Below are 23,608 nucleotides of genomic sequence, written 5' to 3' on the forward strand. Positions count from 1 at the left end.
AATTCAAATCAATACTTTGCCACCACTAAATATTAGCTTAATGGTACGAGCAAGAAAATTTAGAAATCATTTCTTTTCTTTTTTTGGATACAGGGTCTCGCTCTGTCTCTGCCCAGGCTGGAGTGCTGTGGTGCAATCTCGGCTCATTGCAGCCTCGACCTCTGGGCTCAGGAGGTCCTCCCACCTCAGTCTACCAAGTAGCTGGGATTACAGGTGCCCACCACCACACTCAGCTAATTTTCTGTAGAGACAAGATTTTGTCATGTTGCCAGGCTGGTATCGAACTCCTGAGCTCAAGTAATCCTCCCTCCTTGGCCTCCCAAAGTGCTAGGATTACAGGCATGAGTCACCACGCCCAGCCAGAAGTCGCTTCTTGGTTATTAAAGTGAGTTACCCAGTGTAAAGTTTCATTATGAAGCTACTAGCAGTAAAGAAAGAATGCTTCCAAACAAATACAAACTAAATATCATAGCAAAGAGAACACTGTTAGGTAAAAGTGCTTTCAAAGACCTCATTAATTCTATGATTAAGTGTACATTCATTGTTTAATCTTCTGTATTTTTAATATAGCTACCTTCTCCCACTGGGTGCTTAATAAATTATGTCACTCAACAATTACTTTATTACTTCTCTTCTTAAGATTGCAAGGCAGGGCCGGGCACAGTGGCTCACGCCTGTAATCCCAGCACTTTGGGAGGCCAAGGCAGGCAGATCACCTGAGGTTGGGAGTTTGAGATCAGCCTGACCAACATGGAGAAACCCCGTCCCTACTAAAAATACAAAATTAGCTGAGTGTGGTGATCCATGCCTGTAATCCCAGTTACTCAGGATGCTAAGGCAGGAGAATCGCTTGAACCCTGGAGGTGGAGGTTGTGGTGAGCCGAGATCGCGCCATTGTACTCCAGCCTGGGCAACAAGAGCGAAACTCCGTCTCAAAAAAAAAAAAGATTGCAAGGCAGTTTAGATCACCTGAGTGAACTAAGATAAGTTCTCATCAAGCATTAAATACAAATACCTTAGTTCCTAAAATAAGCCCAATTTTTCCTAAGAAATGCTAGATAATGGCTTTGCCTAAATGATACAAATCACCATAAAGAGACTATGCTGTTTTGTTTTGTTTTTTTTTTGAGACGGAGTCTCGCTCTGTCGCCCAGGCTGGAGTGCAGTGGTGGGATCTCAGCTCACTGCAAGCTCCGCCTCCCGGGTTTACGCCATTCTCCTGCCTCAGCCTCCCGAGTAGCTGGGACTACAGGCGCCCGCCACCTCGCCTGGCTAGTTTTTTGTATTTTTTAGTAGAGAAGGGGTTTCACCGTGTTAGCCAGGATGGTCTTGGCCTCCCAAAGTGCTGAGATTACAGGCTTGAGACACCGCGCCCGGCCAACAAACCATGCTTTAAATAGCTACATAGAAATCATATCTAATAGGAATTCTGAGATTGACTTTCCTTTAACATATCTGGAATACAAGGACCACACATTTTACAGATTTGGCTTTGGGTTTTTTCCTTAATTGTTAAATTAACTTTTTGTTGTGAGATAATTGTAGATTTACAAAGAGTTGTAAGTAATAATGAATACAAAAATTCCAATGCCCCTTGCCTAGTTTTCCTACCATGGTAACATCTTGCAAAACTGTATACACAATCACAACAAGAATGCTGACATTGATAAGAGTTAAGATGCAGAATATTTCGATCACCACTAGGATCCCTATGTTGCCCTTTTACAGTAAAACCCATTTCCCTCCTATTAATCTGTTTATTTGGTGTATGGTATTACAATGATTGATCTTCAAATACTGAACAGCTTTGCATCTTTGGAATAAATGCCACTTTGTGGCTGGGCATGGTGGCTCATACCTGTAATCCCAGCACTTTGGAAGGCCAAGGCAGGTGGATCACTTGAGGTCGGGAGTTCAAGACCAGCTCGGTCAACATGGTGAAACCCTGTCTTTACTAAAAATACAAAAATTAGCCGGGCATGGTGGCAGGCACCTGTAATCCAAGCTACTTGGAAGGCTGAGGTGGGAGAATCGCTTGAACCTGGGAGGCAGAGGTTTCAGTGAGCTGAGATCACACCACTGCAGTCCACCCTGGACAACAGAGTGAAACTCCATCTCAAAAAAAAAACAAAAAAAAAACCACTTGGTTTTTAATTCTTTTTATATGCTGCTGAATTGTTTGCTAATATTTTCTTAAGAATGTTCACATCTACATTCAGGGGAATTTTGATTTGTAGTTTTTATTTTTTATACTGTATTTACCTACTTGGGTGTAAAGATAAACTAGCTTTCTAAAATGAACTAGGAATTGCTCCTCCTTCTATATTCTGGAAAAGATTACATAAAATTATGCTAATTCTTCTTTAAACTGCAGAGAGAATTCTCCAGCAAAACCATCTGAGCCTAAAGATTTTTTTCTGGTGTTGGGGGGAACTTTTAAATTATAAATTAAGCTTCTTTTTTTTTTTTTTTTTGAGATAGGGTCTCCCTCTGTCACCCAGGCTGGAGTGCAGTGGCTCCATCTTTGCTCACTGCAACCTCTGCCTCTCAGGTTCAAGCAATTCTCCTGCCTCAGCCTCCTGAGTAGCTGGAATTACAGGTGTGCGACACAACACTCGACTAATTTTTTTTGTTTTTAGTAGAGATGGGGTTTCGGCATGTTGGTAAAGCTGGTCTTGAACTCCTGACCTCATGATCCACCTCGGCCTCCCAAAGTGCTGGGATTACAGGCGTGAGCCACCATGCCCGGCCAAATTTCCTTACTAGTTATAGGGCTATTCAAATTATCTATTTCATATTGGGTGGATTGTGGCAATTTGTTTTTTGAGAAATGGATCCATTTCATCCAAGTTATCAAATTTATGTGCATATAGCTGTTCAGTGTTCCCTTATTATCCTTTTGCTATCTGTAGGATCTGCTGTGATATTCATTTTTTCATTCCTGATGTTGGCAATTTATGTCTTTTTTCTTTTTCAGTCTTATGAGAAGTTTGGCCCTTTTTTTTTTGACCCTATTAAAAGGACAAGCTCTTTGTTTCATTGATTTTTCTCTACTGTTTTTCTGTTTTCAGCTTCATTGATTTCTGCTTTTATCTTCACCATTTCCTTTTTTCTGCTTGCTTTGGATTTAGTTTGCTTTTCTTTTTCTAGGTTCTCTAATAGCTTAGATTATGGATTTGAGACTTTTCCTCTTTTCTGATTTATGCACTTAGTGCATAAATCTAAATTTCCCTCTCAGCACTGCTTTAGCTGTGTCCCACAATTTTTTATGTTGCATTTTCATTTGTATTCATTTCCCTTGAGATTTCCTCTTTGACTCATTATTCAGAAGTATGTTGTCCAGTTTCAACTATTAGAGATTTTCCTATTATCTTTCCATTATTGATTTCTACACTGTGGTCAGGGAACATATTCAGTATGACTTTAATTCTTTTAAGTTTGTGAGGCTTGTTTTATGGCCAAGAACAAGGTCTACTTTGGTAAATATTGTATGGACTTTTTTTTTTTTTTTTTTTTTTTTGAGATAGGGTCTTGCTCTGTCACCTAGGCTGGAATGCAGCAGCATGCTCATGGCTCATTGCAGCCTCAACCTCCTGGGCTCAAGGGATCCTCCCACCTCAGTCTCCCTAGTTAAGAGCTCCTGTTCTCAAGCAATCTGCCCACCTTGGCCTCCCAAAGTGCTAGGGTTACAGGTGTGAGCCACCACACCCAGCCTTCACAGACAATTGACTGACTGATTGACTGACTGATTAACTGAAACAGTCTCACTCTGTCACCCAGGCTGGAATGCAGTGGCACAATCTCAGCTCACTGCAACCTCTGCTTCCCAGTTCAAACAATTCTCATACCTCAGCTTCCTGAGTAGCTGGGATTACAGGCGTGCGCAACCACAACCAGCTAATTTTTGTATTTTTAGTAGAGATGGGGTTTCACCTTTTTGCCAGGCTGGTCCTGACCTCCTGACTCCAAATGATCTGCCTGCCTCGGCCTCCCAAAGTGCTGGGATTACAGGCGTAAGTCACCACGCCCTGCCTCCATGGACTCTTGAAAAACGTGTATTCCACCATTGTTGGAATGTCATATATATGTAAATTGGATAAATAGAGCATTCTACATAAGTCAATATGTAAACTTTTTATGTACAAATTTTAAAACTTGTCTTTCATAGGTAAAGGCTGGTTGCTGGTCACTTTCCCTTTTTTTTTTTTTTTTTTTTTCCATATTTTAATTACTATGTTATCTTGGCATGAAGTTCTTAGCATGGTTTTATCCTACTTGGGGTTTGCTCAGCTTCTTAAATCTGAGGACTCTGTCTTTTGCCAAATATGGAAATTTTACAGCCAGTATTTCTTCGATTGCTTTTCCAGCTCTGCTCTCATTTTCCTCTCCCGAAATTCTAATGACACAAATGTTAGATTTTTAGTTATGGTCCCACAGGTTCTGGAAGCTCTATTCTTTTTATTCATTTCTGTCTGTTTTTCTCCCTGTTATTTGGATAGGGTAATTACGTTTTTCTATCTTCCAGTTTACTGATTCTTTCCTCTGTCCCCTCCATTCTGTTGTTGAGTCCATTTGCTGAACTTGTTACTTTAATTATATTTTTCACTTCTAACATTTCCATTTGGTTTTTGTTTATATGTTCTATTTTTCTCCTGAGACTATTTTTTTTTTGAAGGTGTCTTTTTCATTTGCTTCATATTCATTAAATGCTCATTGAAGAAATTTTATCATAGTAGCTTTAAAATCTTTTTCAGATAATTCTAATATGTCCTTGTCTTAGCCTATTCAGGTTGCCATCACAAAACACCATAGACTAGGTAATTAATAGAAATTGATTTCTCACAGTTCTGGAGGCTGGAAAGTACACTATCAAGGGGCCGGCAGATTTGGTATCTGCTGAGGGTCTGTTCCTCACAGATGGTGTCTTCTAGGTGTCCTGACGTGGCAGAGGGGTGGAAGAGACAAGGCAGCTCTCTGAAGCCTCTGTTTAAAGGGCATTAATCCCATTCACAAGGGTAGAGTCCTCATGATATGATCATCTCCCAAAGACTCCACCTTCTAATACCAACAGATTAGGTTTCAATATAGGAATTTTGGAGGGACACATACACTCAAACCATAGCAGTCACTGTCATTTTTCAATCAGTCTGAGATCTTCCTGGTTCTTAGTATAAGTGATTTGTGTTTGAAATTTGGACATTTTCATATTATGAGACTCTGGATCTTATTTAAACCTCCTGTTTTAGGTGGTTTTCTCTACCACCACTCTGGCGGGGGAGGGGTGCCACCCTGTTACTGCCAGGCAGAGGCAGAAGTCCAGGTGCCCCATTCAGCTTCCATGATACTCAAGGGTGGTGGGCTCCTCATTCCTGCTGGGTGGAGATGGGAGTTCCAGGTCCCCATGTATTCTCCACTGACAGTGTGGTGGGGATGGCCTCATACTCACTGGGGACAATGAGGGTCCTGACTCTCTGCAGGCTTCTCCCGACATCATACCAGAGGGAAGGGAGATGAACAGTTCATTACTGCCATGTGGAGGTAAAGTCCTGGTTCTCCATGTGGTCTCCACTGGTCCCATGAGTACAGTGAGGACAGTTCTCACTCCTGGCTGGCAGGGGTGACATTTCCGGCACCTACTGCCTTCTCTAACACCTCCATGGCAGGAATGTTGTATGCCTCACTGTAGCCCCGCAAGGATAAAAGTCTAGGCTTACCACTTGGCCCTTGATCAGGTAGCTGGTAATGTAGCAACAGTTTTTTTCTGTGATGTTTGGCTAGAGGAGAGCTGTTATTGTCTACAAGTTTTCTGACTTGCTAGGCTGCCTTTTCTTGGCTAGAGAGAACAGGCTTTTGTTGGGCCTTTTTCTGTCTTCGCCTGTTGGCAGTTATCTAGGTTGCTGACTTCTTTAGCTTCAACTGTGAAATACACACAGGGAACATACCACTGTGTCATTCCTGGTCTCCTGAGGTCCCTAGACTGTCTGACTTTTTCTCCTCCAAAGTCCTATATAAAATGTCCAAGGCTTTTAGTTGCATTTGGAAGGAAAGAACAGGGGAGAGATGGATAACGTAAATGAGGATGGATCTCCATTTTCCCAGACGTCCCTGGTGTAAGAAATTTTTAAAACTGGTTTTCTTCAAACTATAAAAAATAATCTTCAATAGCCTGCTTCTGAAAATGCTTATAACACTGTTTTACATTCATTACTTATATAATAGAGTATATATTTTTAAAATGAATTAAATAAATTTTAATCTTGATCATTTTACTAAGGAAAATTTTTGCTGGGTTTGTGTGCAAGAGCAATTTTTAAACCATTATTTTCTGAAGAACATTTAAATAGTAACATTAAATTATTCTCCGGGCTGGGAATGGTAGCTCACACCTGTAATCCCAGAACTTTGGGAGTCCGAAGCAGGATTGCTTGAGCCCAGGAGTTTGAGTTCAGCCTGGGCAACAAGCAAGACCCCATCTCTTTAAAAAAAAAAAAAAAACTGACTGTGTGTTGTGGTGCACACCTGTATTCCTGGCTTCTAGGGAGGCTGAAGCAGGAAGATCACTTGAGCCCAGGAGGTTGAGGCTACAGTGAGCCATGATCGTGCCACTGCACTCCAGCCTGTGTGACAGAGCAAGACCTTATCAAAAATTATTTTTTTTCCTGAGACAAAGTCTCACTCTGTCACCAAGGCTGGAGTGCAGTGGTGCAATCTCAGCTCACTGTAACCTTCACCTCCTGGGTTCAAGCAATTCTTGTGCTTCAGCCTCCCGAGTAGCTGGGACTACAGGTGCCTGCTGCCTACCTCAAGTGATCCACCCACCCGGGCCTCCTAAAGTGCTGGGATTACAGGTGAGCCACTGCAACTGGCCTTTTTTTTTAGAGCCAGGGTCTTACTATCTTGCCCAAGTTGGTCTCGAACTCCTGGCCTCAAGCAATCCTCCTGCCTCAATCCCCCAGAGTAGTGGGATTACTGGCGTGGGCCACTGCACCTGGCTGGCATCTATTTTTTATTTAAAGTGTTCAGCTACACTGATAAAGAGGAAAGCCAAAACCCTTAAAAGAAAGCAAGGTCAGTCAGAAAATCTGATGTGGTTAAGGACTGGTGTTGCTGGAGATTCAGAACCAGGTGTAGGAAACCATGCACCAACTGCAACGTGTTCCAGAGCAGTCAGTGTGAAGCTGGAGCAAGTATTCCCAATTCACTGTTCTAGGCAAATCACAGAATCCAACAGAGAGAATATTACATAGGAAGAAAACAAAATTCCATCACAGAGGACTAAGAATGTGGAGGAAAAGATATAAGGCAGATGGAAATGATTATAGATTAAAGAGAAAGCACACGTTACTATTCAAAATGTACAGGTCATTATAAAGTTGAATTAATCTGTCCATAGCCTTCAAAATAGTAACAATTTATTGTAGACTAGCATTTTTAAAAAATATTAGCTAATGCAGAAACAGAAAACCAAATACTGCATGTTCTCACTTCTAAGTGGGAGCTAAATGATAAGAACTTACGAACACAAAGAAGTAAACAACAGACACTGGGTCTACTTGAGTGGGGAGGGTGGGAGGAGGGAGAAGAGCAGAAAAGATAACTATTGGGTACCGAGCTCGGTACCTGGATGATGTAATATGTACAATGAACCCCCATGACACATGTTTATCTATGTAACAAACCTTCACATGTGCCCCTAAACCTAAAATAAGTATTTTTTAAATTTCCATTAAAAAATATATTAGCTTATGTTTATTTTACCAACTAGAAAAAATAGGATAAACAGCTCAAAAGAGGTCCATTCTATAAATAATTTTGATTGACTAGCTTTTTTGTATACTAATGAAAAGCTATGGATAAATGGTTTCTATAGATAGCTAAAGGTTTAAGTTACTGTAGAATTCTAATCTTATTATAACTTGTACTCCCATTTCAAATTAATGGAGCCAAGGAAAAAATTCAAATAATGAAACTAGAATAACTGGCTAACTCAGCTGGAGAAAAGAACCTGCATCTTACTGCTTACATCAGAAGTCCCAACTGTATTACAAATATAGATGTAAAACAAACAAAAAACAACTAAAAGCATAATACATCAGAATATAAGTTATGGAGAAAAAAAATTTCAGCACAAAACTAAATCATAAAAATGATATTTTACTACATAAAATTTAAAAACAGCATACCCAGTTATTAGGCAACTGAAAATCAGAAGAAAAAAATCTGTAACACATGACAGCATTAGCATCTTTATAATCAGTCAAATAAGAAACAAATTTCCCAGCAGAAAAATTGTCAAGTGACTCAAATAATTCACATTCTCATATGTACAAGAAATACAAATAGCCAACAAACATTTTAAAAAATCTTTTAACCTCCCTGAAAGCAAATAAATCCAAAAGCAAACAATTAAATGTCATTTAAAATTAAATAGAATTGGTAAAGTCTGCATATAAATGGTCATCTTCCCACTGGTGGGAAAGTGGTATAGTAAGAATGTAAATTGATAGAACCATTCTGGAGGGCAATCTGACAAATGTCTATTAAATTTAACGTGTGCACATCCTTGACCCCAAAATTTCACAATTAGGTAATCTATTCTTAAACATTCACACAAATATGAAATACATATACACACTCACACATATATTTCATACACACAAATACACCACAGCACTAAATAAAACACACAAAAAAGGTTAGCACCAAATTATTCATCATTAAAGAAGTGAAAGAAAGACATTTATAAAATGAGGTAATAGGCCAGGCATAGTGGCTCACATCTGTACTCCCAGCACTTTGGGAAGCCATGGTGGGAGGATCGCTTGATTCCAGAAGTTTGAGACTATGCTGGGCAACACAGTGAGATCCTGACTCAACAACAACAACAACAAATTAGCCCGGCAGGGTGGCACACACCTGTAGTCTACTTGGGTGGCTAAGGTGGGAGGATCACTTGAGCCCAGGAATTTGAGGTTATACTGAGCTATGATCACACCACTATACTCCTGCCTGGGCAAGAGTGTGAGATCCTGTCTCAAAAAATAAAATGAAATGAAATAATATTAAGTCATTAAAAAGGATAAAATAGACCTATGTGTATAAAATGGAAGTATATTTACAGTAAATTAGTGAAAATAAGTAAGTTGCAAAACCAACATGTACAGTACAATGCCATTTTTGTTCAAAATAAAGCAATGTGTTGGAATATGCGTGCATATGTACCACAGGTTGGCAAACTACAACTGAATGGCCACTTATCTCTGAAAATAAAGTTTTATTAGGAAATAGACATGCTCGTTTATTATAAGACATCATATACAACCCACAAAACTGAAAATAGTTATGACATAGCCCTTTAAGAAAACACATAGCCAAATGTTGATATATACCAAATTAACTGAAATTACCTCTTCTCTACTCTTGTTTCTTTATGTTATCTATTTCTGTAATATCTGGCTGGCTATAGTGGCTCAGGCCTATAACCCCAGCACTTTGAGAGGCTGAGGTGGGAGGATGACATGAGGCCAGGAGTCTGAGACCAGACTAACCGTCATTACTTCAGGAAAATCAACATAAAGGGAAAAAAGGAAAAATATGTGTCCAGGGCATTCCCAGGTAAAGATGGTAAAGTGATCACAGGCATTTAGCCTAAGCTGACTCTAGGTACCCCACAAAAACAGTAAAGTGTTTTTCTCTTTTTAAGCACAAATCCTCAAGGCTAAAGATAACAAACAAGAAAGGAAACCACAGTAACAAAACTCCAGAGCTGAATGGTAACTGACTTAGCAGACCTGAAAAGGCTAAATCTTTAATGAGAAGTAAGAAAAGCCAAGAAGCAATCCTGTTTTCTCCATAGAATCCTACCCCGAAAGGCCCCAGAAATTTTACACCATGTACTACTGAAAACAGAGGTAAAGAAAGGACTAAAAACCTAGAAGGACTAGGTACAAAGTTCTAGGATATACGTGCAGGATGTGCAGGGGTTTTTTATTCCTAAAAAGATGCAACAAAAATTTTTTGTTGTAAATTGACAATTTATACTTGTATAAATTTATGGGTTACAAAGTGATGTCATAAATTGTGGTACAATGTGTAATAATTAAATCAAGCTGGTTAACATATGCAATACTTCAAATATATTTCTGTGATAAGAACATCAATTTTGAAATCCATAATACTCCATTATTAAGTTATGCACCATACTGTACAACAGAACTCAAAAAAGTATAAAACATATTCTTCCGGCCGGGCGCGGTGGCTCAAGCCTGTAATCCCAGCACTTTGGGAGGCCGAGACGGGCGGATCACGAGGTCAGGAGATCGAGACCATCCTGGCGAACACGGTGAAACCCCGTCTCTACTAAAAATACAAAAAACTAGCCGGGCGAGGTGGCGGGCGCCTGTAGTCCCAGCTACTCCGGAGGCTGAGGCAGGAGAATGGCGTAAACCCGGGAGGCGGAGCTTGCAGTGAGCTGAGATCCGGCCACTGCACTCCAGCCTGGGCGACAGAGCCAGTCTCTGTCTCAAAAAAAAAAAAAAAAAAAAACATATTCTTCCTGTCTGAGATTTTGAACCCTTTGACCATCATTAAATTTTTTTTTTTTTTTGAGACAGTCTCACTCTGTCACCCAGGCTGGAATGCAGTGGCACAACTTTGGCCCACCGCAACCTCTGTCTCCTGCATTCAAGTGACTCTCCTGCCTCAGCCTGCACAGCAGCAGAGACTATAGGCAAGCAACGCCACACCCGGCCAACTTTCTTTGTATTCTTAGTAGAGATGGGGTTTCGCCATGTTGTCGTGGCTGGTCACAAACTCCTGACCTCAGGTGATCCACCTACCTTGGCCTCTCAAAGTGCTGTACCACAGGCATGAGCCACCATGCCTAGCCTAAAATTTTTATGAGACAAAATATCAATTTCAAAACAGCATCAAAAAGTGAGCAGGCCAGGCACAGTGGCTCACACCTGCAATCCCAGCACCTTGGGAGGCCAAGGCATATTTTTCTGTACTAAAAATACAGAAGTTTTTATCTCTACTAAAAACACCAAAAAAAAAAAAAAAAAATCAGCTGGGCATAGTGGCACAAGCCCACAATCCCAGCCACTTGAGAGGCTGAGGCAGAAGAACTGCCTGAACCTGGGAGGCAGAGGCTGCAGTGAGCTGAGAATGTGCCACTGCACTCCAGCCTGGACAACAAGAGCAAAACTTCATCTCAAAAAAAAAAAAAGAGTTGAGCATATGTAACCTTCCTCAGCTCACAGTAGAGCAAATAGGTCAACAGAATAATAATTCATGCTATTGCATGTGTAATGAACTGGCAACAAGAAAACATTGGTTGCAGAAAGGCAGAGGAACTGTGTCTTGTAAGATTTAGAATGGAGGGGCTTCATAATCATCTGGCAACCATTCAATGTTGTATCTACGGTTAAAATGTACATGATAAGAATTCCAGGAATCTTAAGGGTCAACTGTGGCCACAATGTAACACTTAGGCTGAGCTACTCTCTGTACTAAGCAGTCATTTGCATAGGTTCCTTTGTGTGTACACAGTTCAAATCTTGGATCCTTGGCAATCCTTAGAGCCACTCAATACTTCTGCCCCAATTTCTCAATTTCAGGCATTACACAATCAGTTATACAAGGGATACACTTGGCATACAGACAGTTCATCACTGACTGCACTAAATCCAGTTTCGCTTTTAAGGAAAAGATGATAAAGTTGGTATCAATGAGGATGTAGTAAGGTGGGCCCAGCTGTGTATTACATTGGAAAAATAAGCAGGAAGGGTGTTGGGGAACTTCTCTTTCCTTTAATGTGCTGGGATCCTTCTTTTCTTTCTTTTTAGGTTTTAATCCTTTTCTTTAAGCCTCTGATCTCTGAGTCTAAGCATGCACTTCATGGTTGCATACTTCCTTGTTTTCTTTTGCTTCCTCATGGTCATACCACACTCCTGTTTCTTCGGATGTGCAGGTTTGTTACATAGGTAAACGTGCACGATGGTGATTTGCTGCACCTATCAACCCATCACCTACGTAGGTATTAAGGCCAACATGCATTAGCTATTTTCTATGAAGCAATTTCATCCTTAAATTCTGTGCACCACTCCAAAACCTCCCCCACTGCAGGAGATCTGAGATGTATTTTCTTAAGGGGATAGAGCAGTTGAGGGCCTGGGTTTACACTGGAAACTGGAAGAGTAAATAAAAGTAGTGAGTGCTGAGATCACTCTTCCTTGCCCAGCCTTTTTCTCTCACTCAGATCCCAGAACACTTACAGGCCTATACTCTCCAGCAACAGATAGGAAGTGCTTCTCCAGGGTATCTGACCAGCACAACAGGAGAGACCTAAATATACTGATATCAGAGAGTATCTCAAAGGAATAAAACACATTGATACCATGTAATAAAAAATTTAGGCCAACCGCAGTGGCTCACCCCTGTAATCCCAACACTCTGGGAGGCGGAGGCAGGTAGATCACATGAGGTCAGGAGTTCAAGGCCAACCTGACCTTGAACATGGTGAAACCTCATCTCTACTAAAAAACATAAAAATTAGCCGGGCGCAGTGGTGCATGCCTATAGTCCCAGCTTCTCGGGAGGCTGAGGCAGGAGAGTCACTTGAATCCAGGAGGTGTATGTTACATTGAGCCAAGACTGCACCACTGCACTCCAGCCTGGGAAACGGAGCAATTCTCCGTCTCAAATTAAAAAAAAAAAAAAAAAATTTAGCTGGTCTTTTGTCTCCAGTTCTTGGGAGGTAGCCACTAAGTGCCTGGAATTTCCTGAGTGACGAATGTCTTTGTTAGTCATGGTAGGCCCCTGGGACCACATCTGTTAGTTTACCTTAAGGAGGCAACTCAGAGTGGGGCCCGAGATATTTTATGCTAATGGGATGACTCAGAATCGGGGGTTGGGGTTGGTCGTCAGAAAGGACGACCATTTGATTAGAGAGTTGGGGATTTTCAGCTGACTTCCAGGAAGGGGAGGAGGGGTGGAGATTAAGTTCAACCACATGGGCAATAATTCAATCATGCCTACATAATGAGACCCCAATAAAACTGTACATTGAAGTTCAGGTGAGCTTTCCTAGTGGGCAATATTCTGCATATTATCACACATTGATGTGTGTTGGATATGCCAGGAAGGTAATGTGTCCTGGTTCTATGAAGAGAGGATAACAGAAACTGCATCTTGTACCCTCCCAGACTTTGTCCTATGCGTATCTCCCTTTGGCTGGCTCTAGCATCTATCCTTCTTCTATAGTAAAACTGTAATAGTAAGTATACTTGGCTCTCTGTATCTGTAGGGAATTGGTTCTAGGACCCACCATGGATACCAAAATCCATGGATGCTCATGTCCCTTAGACCTCTGTATCTGTGGGTTCTGCATCCACAAATTCAAACAATCACAGATTGAAAATAAAGTATTTTTATCAAAAGTAATGCATAATTCTTTTCAGTGAGTTTTATGGGTCAATCTAGTGAATTGTCAAACATGAGGAGGTAATGGGAACCCACAAATTTGTAGCCACTTGGTCAGAAGTGAAAGTGGCCTGGGATACCCTAACTAGTGTCTGGTTTTTGAAGTGAGGGCAGTCTTGTGAAGCACTGTGCCCTTACTGCAGGCCTAACTGCAGGTAGTTGGTGTAAGAAGTCATTGTAAATATTAAGGATATACCCAAGGGAATGTCCCAGCCAGATCATCCTGTAGTGAATACCACACAAAAGCTCAGCATTTGCCATCAACCTTTTAGTGTCTCATTTCTCAAATACAAAGAAAAAGGATCACCAGATATATTTGGAAGAAACATAAAAACACTTCAGAAAAGCTACCATCGGTAACCTCAGAGATGTAACAAAACACAGCTTTTTTTTTTCCTGGAGACAGCGTCTCACTCTATTCCCCAGACTAGAATGCAGTGGTGTAATCTCGGCTCACTGCAACCTCCGTCTCTTAGATTCAAGTGATTCTCCTGCCTCAGTCTCCTGAGTAGCTGGGATTACCGGTGGGTGCCACCATGTCCAGCTAATTTTCGTATTTTTAGTAGAGATGGGGTTTCACCATGTTGGCCAGGCTGGTCTCGAACTCCTAACCTCAAGTGACTTACCTGCCCAGCCTCCCAAACTGCTAGGATTACAGGTGTGAGCCACCGCACCCAGCCCAAAATAAAGCTCTTAGAAATTAAAAATATTAGATGAGATGAAAAACTCCATAAAGATCTGGAAATTAAGCTAAGGAAATCATCTCAAAAAATGAAGTAAAAAGATAGAAATGGAAAGTAAGGTAAATAAGGGAAAACTGGAGGACAACAGTCCAGAGAGCCCAAATGCTGAATAACAGAATGCCAGAAAGAGTGAATGAAAAACATAGAAATCAAATTAATAAATTAAGAAAATATCCCAGAATTGAATGACATAAATTGCAGGATGTCCTGCTGAGGGCCCAACACCTGTACGAAAGAGACCCATACCCAGTCACGTCATTGAGAAATTTTAGAATGGTGTGGGACAAAGACCTTACAAGTTTCCAAAAATTAAGTCACATAAAAAGGATAAAGAACAGCATCAGCTTCTCAAAAAGAACACTGGAACCTAGGGGGATGAGGAGTAAAACAGAACAGAGCAGAGCCTTTAAAATCTCAAGGAAAATTATTTCCAACTTAGGATTCTGTACCCAGCAAAACTTACAATGAAGCATGAGGGTTGAGGGAAAAAAGATCTTTTCAAGATATGTAAGAACTCAAAACTTTTACCTATCTGCATCTTTCTCAGGAACCTACCAGAAGATCTAGTCCCTTAAAATCAGGGGATAACCAATAAAGGGGAAGCTAAAAATTTCTAGAAAATAGGAGATCCAATATAATAGAGGAGTAAAATAAATCTACAAGATGATGACAAATTGTGATCTTAAAACAATTCACTGCTGCAATCCTATAGAGAGCAAACAGTCCAGGCCAGAGCTGATTGGAAGGCATCGGGAAAGACTTCTTCAATATACAGGAAGTGCTAAAAGGCCTAATGTGTCTGAATATGCTAGGAGAATATTTAAACAACTGTAGGGGGATGCCATAGAAAACTAGGCAAAGAAGCAAAAATCAATACTTATTAAACTCTAGGGTGAAAGTTTATAGGAAAGTAACCATAATGTAATAGAGAAATACATTGTTTTATTGCACTTCACTTTACAGATACTGTGTTTTTACAACTGAATGTTTGCAGCAACTCTGCATGGAGCAAGTCTATTGGTGCCATCTTTCTAACAGTATCTAACACATTGCGTCTCTGTCACATTTTGGTAATTCTCATCATATTTCAGACTTTTTCATTATTCTTGTATCTGCCATGGTGATCTGATCAGCAATTGCTGATGTTACCATTGCAACTGTTCTGGGACACCTTGAATTGTACCTATATAAGACAGCAGACTTAATTCATAAATGTTACATGTATTCTGACTGCTGCATCGACTGATCTTTCCTCTGTCTCTCTCCCTCTCTTCAGGCCTCCCTATTCCCTTAGACATAACAATATTGAAATTAGGCCAATTAGTAACCCTACAATGGCTTCTGAGTGTTCAAGTGTAAGAAAGAGTCCCTTTTCTCTCACTTTAAAAGCCAGAAATGATTAAATTTAGTGAGGAAGCATGTTGAAAGCTGAGATAGGCTGAAAGCTAGGCCTTGTGCCGAACAGTGAAGTTGTGACTGCAAAGGAAAAGTTCTTGAAGAGAATTAAAAGTGCTACTCCAGGGAACACATGAATAATAAGAAAGAAAAACAGCTTTATTGCTGAAATGAAGCAAGTCTGAGTGGTCTGGATAAAACATCAAACCAGCCACAACATTCTCTTAAGCCAAAGCCTAATCCAGAGCAAGACCCTAACTCTCTTCCATTCTATGAAGGCTAAGAGAGGTTAGGAACCTGCAGAAGAAGAGTTGGAAGCTAGCAGAGGTTGCTTTTGAGGTTTAAGGAAAAAAGCCATCTCCGTAAGATTCAAGTGCAAGACGAAGCAGCAAGTGCTAATGGAGAACCTGCAGCAAATTATCTAGAAGACCTAGCTAAGATAATTGATGAAGGTGGCTGCGCTAAGCAACAAATTTTCAGTGTAGACAAGATAGTCTTCTATAGGAAGAAGATGCCATCTAGGATTTTCATAGCTAGTGAGGAGAAGTCAATGCCTGACTTCAAAGCTTCAAACGACAGGCTGACTTTCTTCTTAGGGGGTAATGCAGCTGGTGACTTACAGTTGAAACCAATGCTCATTTATCATGTTGAAAATCCTAGAGCACTTATGAATTATGCTAAATATATTCTGCCTGTGCTCTATAAATGGAACAACAAAGCCTGGGTGACAACATATGTTTACTGAATGAGTTACTGAACATTTTAAGCCCACTAAGACCTACTGTTGAGACCCACTGTTCAGAAAAAAATGATTCCTTTCAAAATATTACTGCTCCTTGACAATGTGCCCAGTCACCCAACAGCTCTGAAGAAGATGTACAAGGAGATTAATGTTTCCATGGCTGCTAACACAACATCCATTCTCCTGCCCATCGATAAAGGAGTCATTTGGACTTTTAAGTCTTATTATTTAAGAAATACATTTCATAAGGCCAGAGCTGATGGGTCTGGACAAAGTAAACTGAAAGCCTTCTGGAAAGGATTCACTATTCTAGATGCCATTAATAATATTTATGATTCATGAAAGGAGGTAAAACTGTCAACATTTACAAGAATGAATGAATGAATTAGAAGGTGATTCCAACCCTCATGGATGACTTTGAGGGGTTCAAGACTTCAGTGGAGGAAGTAACTGCAGAATTAGAAGTGGAGTCTGAAAATGAGACTGAATTGCTGTAATCTCATGACAAGACTTGAACAGATGAGGAGCTGCTCTTATGGAAGAGGAAAGAGTAGTTTTTTGAGATGGAATCTACTGGTGAAGATGCTGTGGACACTGTTGAAATGACAACGAAGGATTTAAATATTATGCAAAATTTATTGGTAAAGCAGCAGTAGGATTTGTGTGGATTGACTCCAGTTTTGAAAGAAGTTTTACTGCAGGTAAAATGCTATCAAATAATCCATGCTACAAAAAAAAAAAAAAAAAAAAAAAAAAACTTTCATGAAAAGAAGAGTCCATCAATGTGGCAAACTTCAGTATTGTCTCATTTTATGAAATTGCCACAGCCACCCCAACCTTCAGCAACCACCACCCTGATCAGTCAGCAACCTTTGACATCAAGGCAAGATCCTCCACCAGCAAAAGGAGTATGACTTGCTGAAGGCTCAGATGATTGTTGGCATATTTTAGCAATAAAGCATTTTTAATTAAGGTATGTACATTGTTTTTTAAGACATAATGCTACTGCACACTTAAGAGATTACAGTACAGTATAAACTTAACTTTTATATGCACTGGGAAACCAAAAGAGCTGTGTGACTTGCTTATTGTGATATTCACTTTATTGTGTGGATTGGAACAGAATCCACAGTATCTCTGAGGTATGCATTTACATGGCTCAATAATGAATACCATCAACATGGTCATAATAGTACAAATACTGAATATTATTCTAAACAAAATTATGAAGGGAAAACGAAAGGACAAGAAGGATATGGATGTGACAACAGCCTGGGGGGTGGATGGAATGCATTTTTAGGTGAGAAAAAAAGCTAAACTCTCACCTTGCATAGTGAGAAGTTAACAGATAACACCTAAAACGGAAAAATCTAAAAGTAGCTCATAGGGCATATTATTTAGATACAGAAATAATCACCAAAAAAAATGAGATGAAAGAATTTAAAATGGGTGGCTCCAAAGAACAGGAAATTTGAGGACTTTTGTGAGTGGAAAAAACTGCCCTTTTTCATTACAGGAATCATAACATATTTTGATTATTTAAATACATGCATGTATCACTTTTTTTTGAGACAGCGTCTCATTCTGTCACCCAGCCTTAAGTGCAGTGGTGTGTGATCACACCTCGCTGCAGCCTCAACCTCCCAGGCTCAAGCAGTTGTCCCACCTGAACCTTCCAAGTAGTTGGAACTACAAGTGCGCGCCACCACGCCCCTCTAACTTTTGTATTTTCTGTAGAGAAATGGTTTCACCACGTTGCCCAGGCTGGTCTGAAACTCCTGGACTCAAGCAATCCGCCTACCTCAGCCTCCCAAAATGCTGGGGTTACAGGTGTGAGCCACTGTGCCCAGCCATAACTTTTAATTAAACAAACAAAACTGAAATAGAGAAAATGTTCACACATTCATGTATATACATTGTTCCAGACAGAACCATACAATCTGTTCTCTCTCCTTTTTAAGTCTTAAAGGAAAGAAATAACATGTCATGAGAAGAAACTTAAAACACAGCAGGACCCAGTAATGTGGAAGGGAGAATAGCAATAAACAATACTGGAGATATATAGGCAAATCCTGCTTCTTAGGAAATAATAAATGCTATACAATTGATGGCTTATATTGGGACAATCAGGAAAATTTAAACATAAACTAGATATGATACTGGTATTGTATTATGTCCAAAGAGGTCATTTTTTAAGACATTTTTTTTAAGAGATGAGGTCTCACTGTCTTGCCTAGGCTGGAGTATAGTGGTGTAAACATGGCTCACTGTATCCTTGACCTCCTGGGCTCAAGCGATCCTCCCACCTCAGCCTCCTGACTAGCTAAGGCTAAAGGTGTGTATCACCACGCCTGGCTAATTTTTTTTTTCTTTGAGATGCAGTCTCACTCTGTTGCTCAAGCTAGAATTCAGTGGCACTATCTCGGCTCACTGCAACCTCTGCCTCTCGGGTTCAAGCAATTCTCCTGCCTCATCCTGTCTCAGTCTCCCGAGTAGCTGGAATTACAGGCACCCGCCACCATGCCTGGCTGATTTTTTTTGTATTTTTAGTAGAGGTCTCACTATGTTGCCTAGGCTACTAGGCTAGTCTCAAACTCCTGGGCTCAAGCAATCTTCCCACCTTGGCCCCCCAAAGTACTGAGTACTGAGATTACAGGTGTGAGCCATCAATACCAGGCCAAGATACATTTTTGGTTTTTCTTGGTTTTTTGTTTTTTTTTTTTTTGAGACGGAGTCTCACTCTGCCACCCAGGCTGGAGTGTGGTGGCGCGATCTCAGCTCACTGCAACCTCCACCTCCCAGGTTCAAATCATTCTCCTGCCTCAACCTCCCAAGTAGCTGGGACTACAAGCACGTGCCACCATGCCTGGCTTTTTTTTTTTTTGTATTTTCAGCAGAGATGGGGTTTCACCATGTTAGCCAGGATGGTCTCGATTTCCTGACCTCGTGATACGTCCACCTCGGTCTCCCAAAGTGCTGGGATTACAGGCGTGAGCCACCACGCCTGGCCTCCAAGATACATTTTTTTTAGCGATATATATCTGGCAATGAAATGTCACAATTTCTACAAACACTCTTCAACACTTAGATAAAACAAATGTTGCCAAATGTTAATAACTGTTAAATCTGGATGATGAATATGTACATATTTATCATAGTATCTCTATTTTTCAGTATATTTGAAATTTTCATAATAAAAAGTAAAGAAAAAATTACTTTGCAAGACCTATGAATAAAGTAATAAGTTCAATTTCCACGACCATCTTTAAATAGGGATCGGAGGAGACTAGAAATATTCTACAGTTATCTTACCATATCCTGCCATAGAAGCACCATTCTCGACATCCACTGTGTTCTTATTTTCCTCTGCTAGAGCTTTAACATATCTTTTGCTTAAGTCTAGTATTTGCTCACGTAACTTGACACTGCTTTGATGTCTTGGTTGTTGAAAAGTATAGTGGAGTAACATCAATCCCCAAATGAGTCCAAATACAAGCAACAGTAAACTCAATTTCTGGGACATATTTTTTCTCGAGATTGTAAAAAACATTTCTGAAGAAGCAAACAAACAGACTTGACTGAAAAGTGGTAACTTGAGACAAGCCACAAATCAAAACTTGAAAGAAAAAAGAAAAAAATCTCCTCAATATTGTATATTCTTCATCTTCAGAAAGGTTGTATCCACTCTATTAACTCTGTAAAATTAAGAAGAAAAACAGTATTAGTCTTAATCTGTATCAGTAACAGAACAGACAACTACAAAGAAAATATTCTATAATTTTTATTTGGAACTATATCATATATATTTGACAACTTTCTCCACCACTAAGTAAGCTTTCTAGTCTTTTACCAGTCTCACTTACGTATCTTTTCAAAGTTTAAACTAGAAACAAATGTCAATTCATTGAAAATACCTGAAAAAACCGCAACCATGGTCATAAAACTCTTCAAATGGTTTCTCATTTGTAACTAAAACCATGGACATTATAATGAGATATATAGGAGATCTCAGTCTATTCAAACATGTCACCAACCTAAATGCCTAAAAGCTATTCTTCCTCAAAAAAAAAAAAAAAGAAAGAAAGAAAAAAGAAAAAACATCAAAATGAAAGTGAGGAAGTAGGAAAGAAAAAGGACTGGAAAATCAAAATGCCTTTCTAAAAAGAATTCCCACAATATAAACAGAGTGTGCCAACATTTGAAAATGCCACTAGAAATTATTACTAATGGGAATAAGGTAACCTCAGGAAGCATCCAATCTAAGATGCAATCTAAGATTAAAAATAAGTTACAATTTCCAAGTTTATATCATACAAAAATATGCCAGACATAAAGAATGATGACTATTTAATGGCAGGTACTAAAACACTTAAGAGACCAGGGGCAGTGGCTTACCTGCAAGCCCAACACTTTGGGAGGCATAGGTGGGAGTATCCCTAGAGCCCAGGAGTTTGAGACCAGTCTGATCAACACAGGAAGACCTCATCTCTATACAAAAATTCTAAAAATTAGCCAGGCATGGTGGCATGCGCCTATAGTCCCAGCTACCCAGGAAGCTGGGGCGGCAGGATTGCTTGAGCCCACTGAGAGGTCAAGGGTACAGTGAGCCACGATCATTCCACTGTACTGCAGCATGGGTGACAGAGCAAGACCCTGTCTCAAAAACAAATAAACAAACAGGTTGGAACATTTCTCTATATTTCCAAATTTACAATTTCAGATTTCAAATGAGAAAGGTATGCATTTATGTAATTTAAGAAAAAATTAAAAGGTTATACTTCAGGTTTTTAAAACACAGAAAGGTGTTAACAATCACAGAATCTAGAAAAACCAGGAGAGAAAGAAAGGTGTGAATCACCAAAGTGTCCAGTGAAAAAACTCTTTGACTACATCAAACGGAGCAGAATTCTTTAGGTAGAAATGTATCTTGAGTCAGAACAGTGCATTTCACAAAGATATTTCGCAGCTTACTGAAAACAATCCTTAAGAACTTTTTTAAAAATTTATTTATTGATTGATTTTTAAAGACAGGGTCTCACTCTGTCACTCAGCCTGGAGTACAGTGGTGCAATCTCAGCTCACTGCAGCCTCCACCTCCCAGGCTCAAGCTATCCGCTGACCTCAGCCTCCCAAGTAGCTGGGACCACAGGAACACGCCACCACACCTGGCTAATTTCTTTGTAGAGAAGGGCCTTTGCCATGTTGCCAAGCTGGTCTCAAACACCTGAGCTCAAGCTATCCACCTGCCTCAGCCTCCCAAAGTGCTGGGATCAGAGGCATAAGCCACAGCACTGGCGGGAACTTAGGTTATAGTTTAACTTAGTTTTTAGTTTAACTTTCCCAAAACAAACCCCCTTCCTGTCTGAGGACTAGACTACCTTTGCAGGACTAATAAATTAGCTACAAAATTAGAAATTGGCCAGGCGTAGTGGCTCACACTTGTAATCCCAGCACTTCGGGAGGCCGAGGTGGGTGGATCACCTGAGGTGAGGAGTTCAAGACCAGCCTGACCAAAATGGTGAAACCCTGTCTCTACTAAAAATACAAAATTAGCCGGACGTGGTGGCGCATGCCTGTAATCCCAGCTACTCAGGAGGCTGAGGCAGAAGAATCGCTTGAACCCAGGAGGCCGAAGTTGCAGTGAGCTGAGATTGCATCATTGCACTTCAGCCTGGACAACAAAAGTGAAACTCCATTTCAAAAAAAAAAAAAAGAAAAGATTAGAAATTAAGGTTTAGAAGTCACACAGCTGGAGGCTGCAAAATTCTGAACCTCCCCAAATTGTTCTTGGGGGTAATAACACTACTGTCAAACTGAAGATCAGTGCTTGAGACAGATGTCTCAGCTGACACCGCCCAGATCAATGAACTGGCTCATCTGGTCTTGTGGACCCCACCTAGGAAATGACTCAGTGCAAGAGGACAGCTTTGAAGAGTCATGATTCTATGATTTTGTCTCCAACCTGACCAATCAGCACTCCCCGCTTTCTGACCCCCTACCTACCAAATTATCATTAAAAACTCCAATCCCTGAGTTTTCAGTGAGATGGGTTTGAGTAATAATAAAATTCTGGTTTCCCATACGGCTGGTTCTGCATGAATTAAACTCTTTCTCTATTGCAGTTCCCACCTTGATAAATTGGTTCTGTCTAGGCATCAGGCAAGGAGAACCCATTAGAACCGCCATTAGGCAGTTATAACAGGATGGGCGGTCAGATACACTTCATTATACTTCCCTCCCTTGATAACTGCCATTATCATCATGCCATTAGGCATTATTCTCTAAGGGCTAAATTAGGGGTGTCCAATCTCTTGGCTTCCCTGGGCCACACTGGAAGAACTGTTCTGACCACACATAAAATATACTAACACTAACAATAGCTGATGAGCTAAAAAAATTTAAAAATCACAAAAAAACTCAGTGTTTTAAGAAAGTTTATGAATTTGTGTTGGGCCGCATTCAAAGCCGTCCCATGCGGCCCATGGGTCGCAGGTTGAACAAACTTGGACTAAACAGAAACCAGGCCTTTCAAAAGACTCCACCACTGATCTCAACCAACTGCCTGACTGCTGCCCCTCCATTCTGCAGTTTCAACAAAACAACCTACAAGCATTTCTTCCTGATAAGAGACCACCAGCCACAGAGTAGTTCTGGCCAGTCTACAGAGGAAGAACAGTAAGGGTTTTCCTGTCCTCCGCTTTACCTTTTGACATCAGAGGGCTGAAAACTCCACTCTGGAATCATGCTAACGCCACAATTTTTTTATATGCAGGACCTAGGAAGCTACATGAAGCTCAATTGTGCATGCACATGTTTCTCCTTTCATAAATATTCATGATGCCTTAACTTATTAAATATGTATTCGGCCACTCTGCTCAGCATAAATTCCTGTTCCTTTGTCCCTCTCTCCAAGTGTCTGTTTCTGGCTTCTGGCCGGAGGCTATGCTTCCCAGCCTGTCAGAATGATCACCCTGCAGGCTGCAACCCTTTATAAGAAATAAAGCTCTCCTTTCCAAATTTATGAACCTTGTCATTCTTCAGCTGACACCGTGAGGACCTTGAAGAGGAATGGGTAAGGGGGATTGAAAACAGGTGACCACTGCTGGAACCTGAGTCATTACCCCCAGGGTAGGCTAGGCCCTGTATTTATAAGGCAAAAGTAGAAGTAAAGTGAAGAGGAAACAATTTCCACTGGTATTACTTTATTCTCCAGGGCCGATATGAATACACTCACTGTTCTATTCTC

General features: G+C 40.4%; 1 protein-coding gene and 1 pseudogene across 4 annotated transcripts in view; both read right to left on the reverse strand.

Annotated features, from left to right (window-relative positions):
* The window catches only part of CCDC126 (coiled-coil domain containing 126), a 41,359-nt gene that overhangs the window by 7,704 nt on the left and 10,047 nt on the right, over positions 1–23,608 (reverse strand). For 3 of the 4 annotated variants that reach the window (XM_038004745.2, XM_007981880.3, XM_038004744.2), the window contains one exon: positions 19,675–20,057. In XM_038004745.2, coding sequence (XP_037860673.1) covers positions 19,675–19,912 — 238 coding nt within the window. In that variant the 5' untranslated portion in view covers positions 19,913–20,057. Of the gene's footprint in view, positions 1–19,674; positions 20,058–20,757; positions 20,830–23,608 lie in introns of those variants that run through there. The other variant, XM_073009058.1, reaches the window with a different exon arrangement.
* Positions 10,550–19,650, reverse strand: LOC140709658 (rRNA-processing protein FCF1 homolog pseudogene; annotated as a pseudogene).

The sequence above is a fragment of the Chlorocebus sabaeus genome, chromosome 21 (genome assembly GCF_047675955.1).
Source record: "Chlorocebus sabaeus isolate Y175 chromosome 21, mChlSab1.0.hap1, whole genome shotgun sequence".
In the NCBI taxonomy this organism is placed as follows: Eukaryota; Metazoa; Chordata; class Mammalia; order Primates; family Cercopithecidae; genus Chlorocebus; species Chlorocebus sabaeus.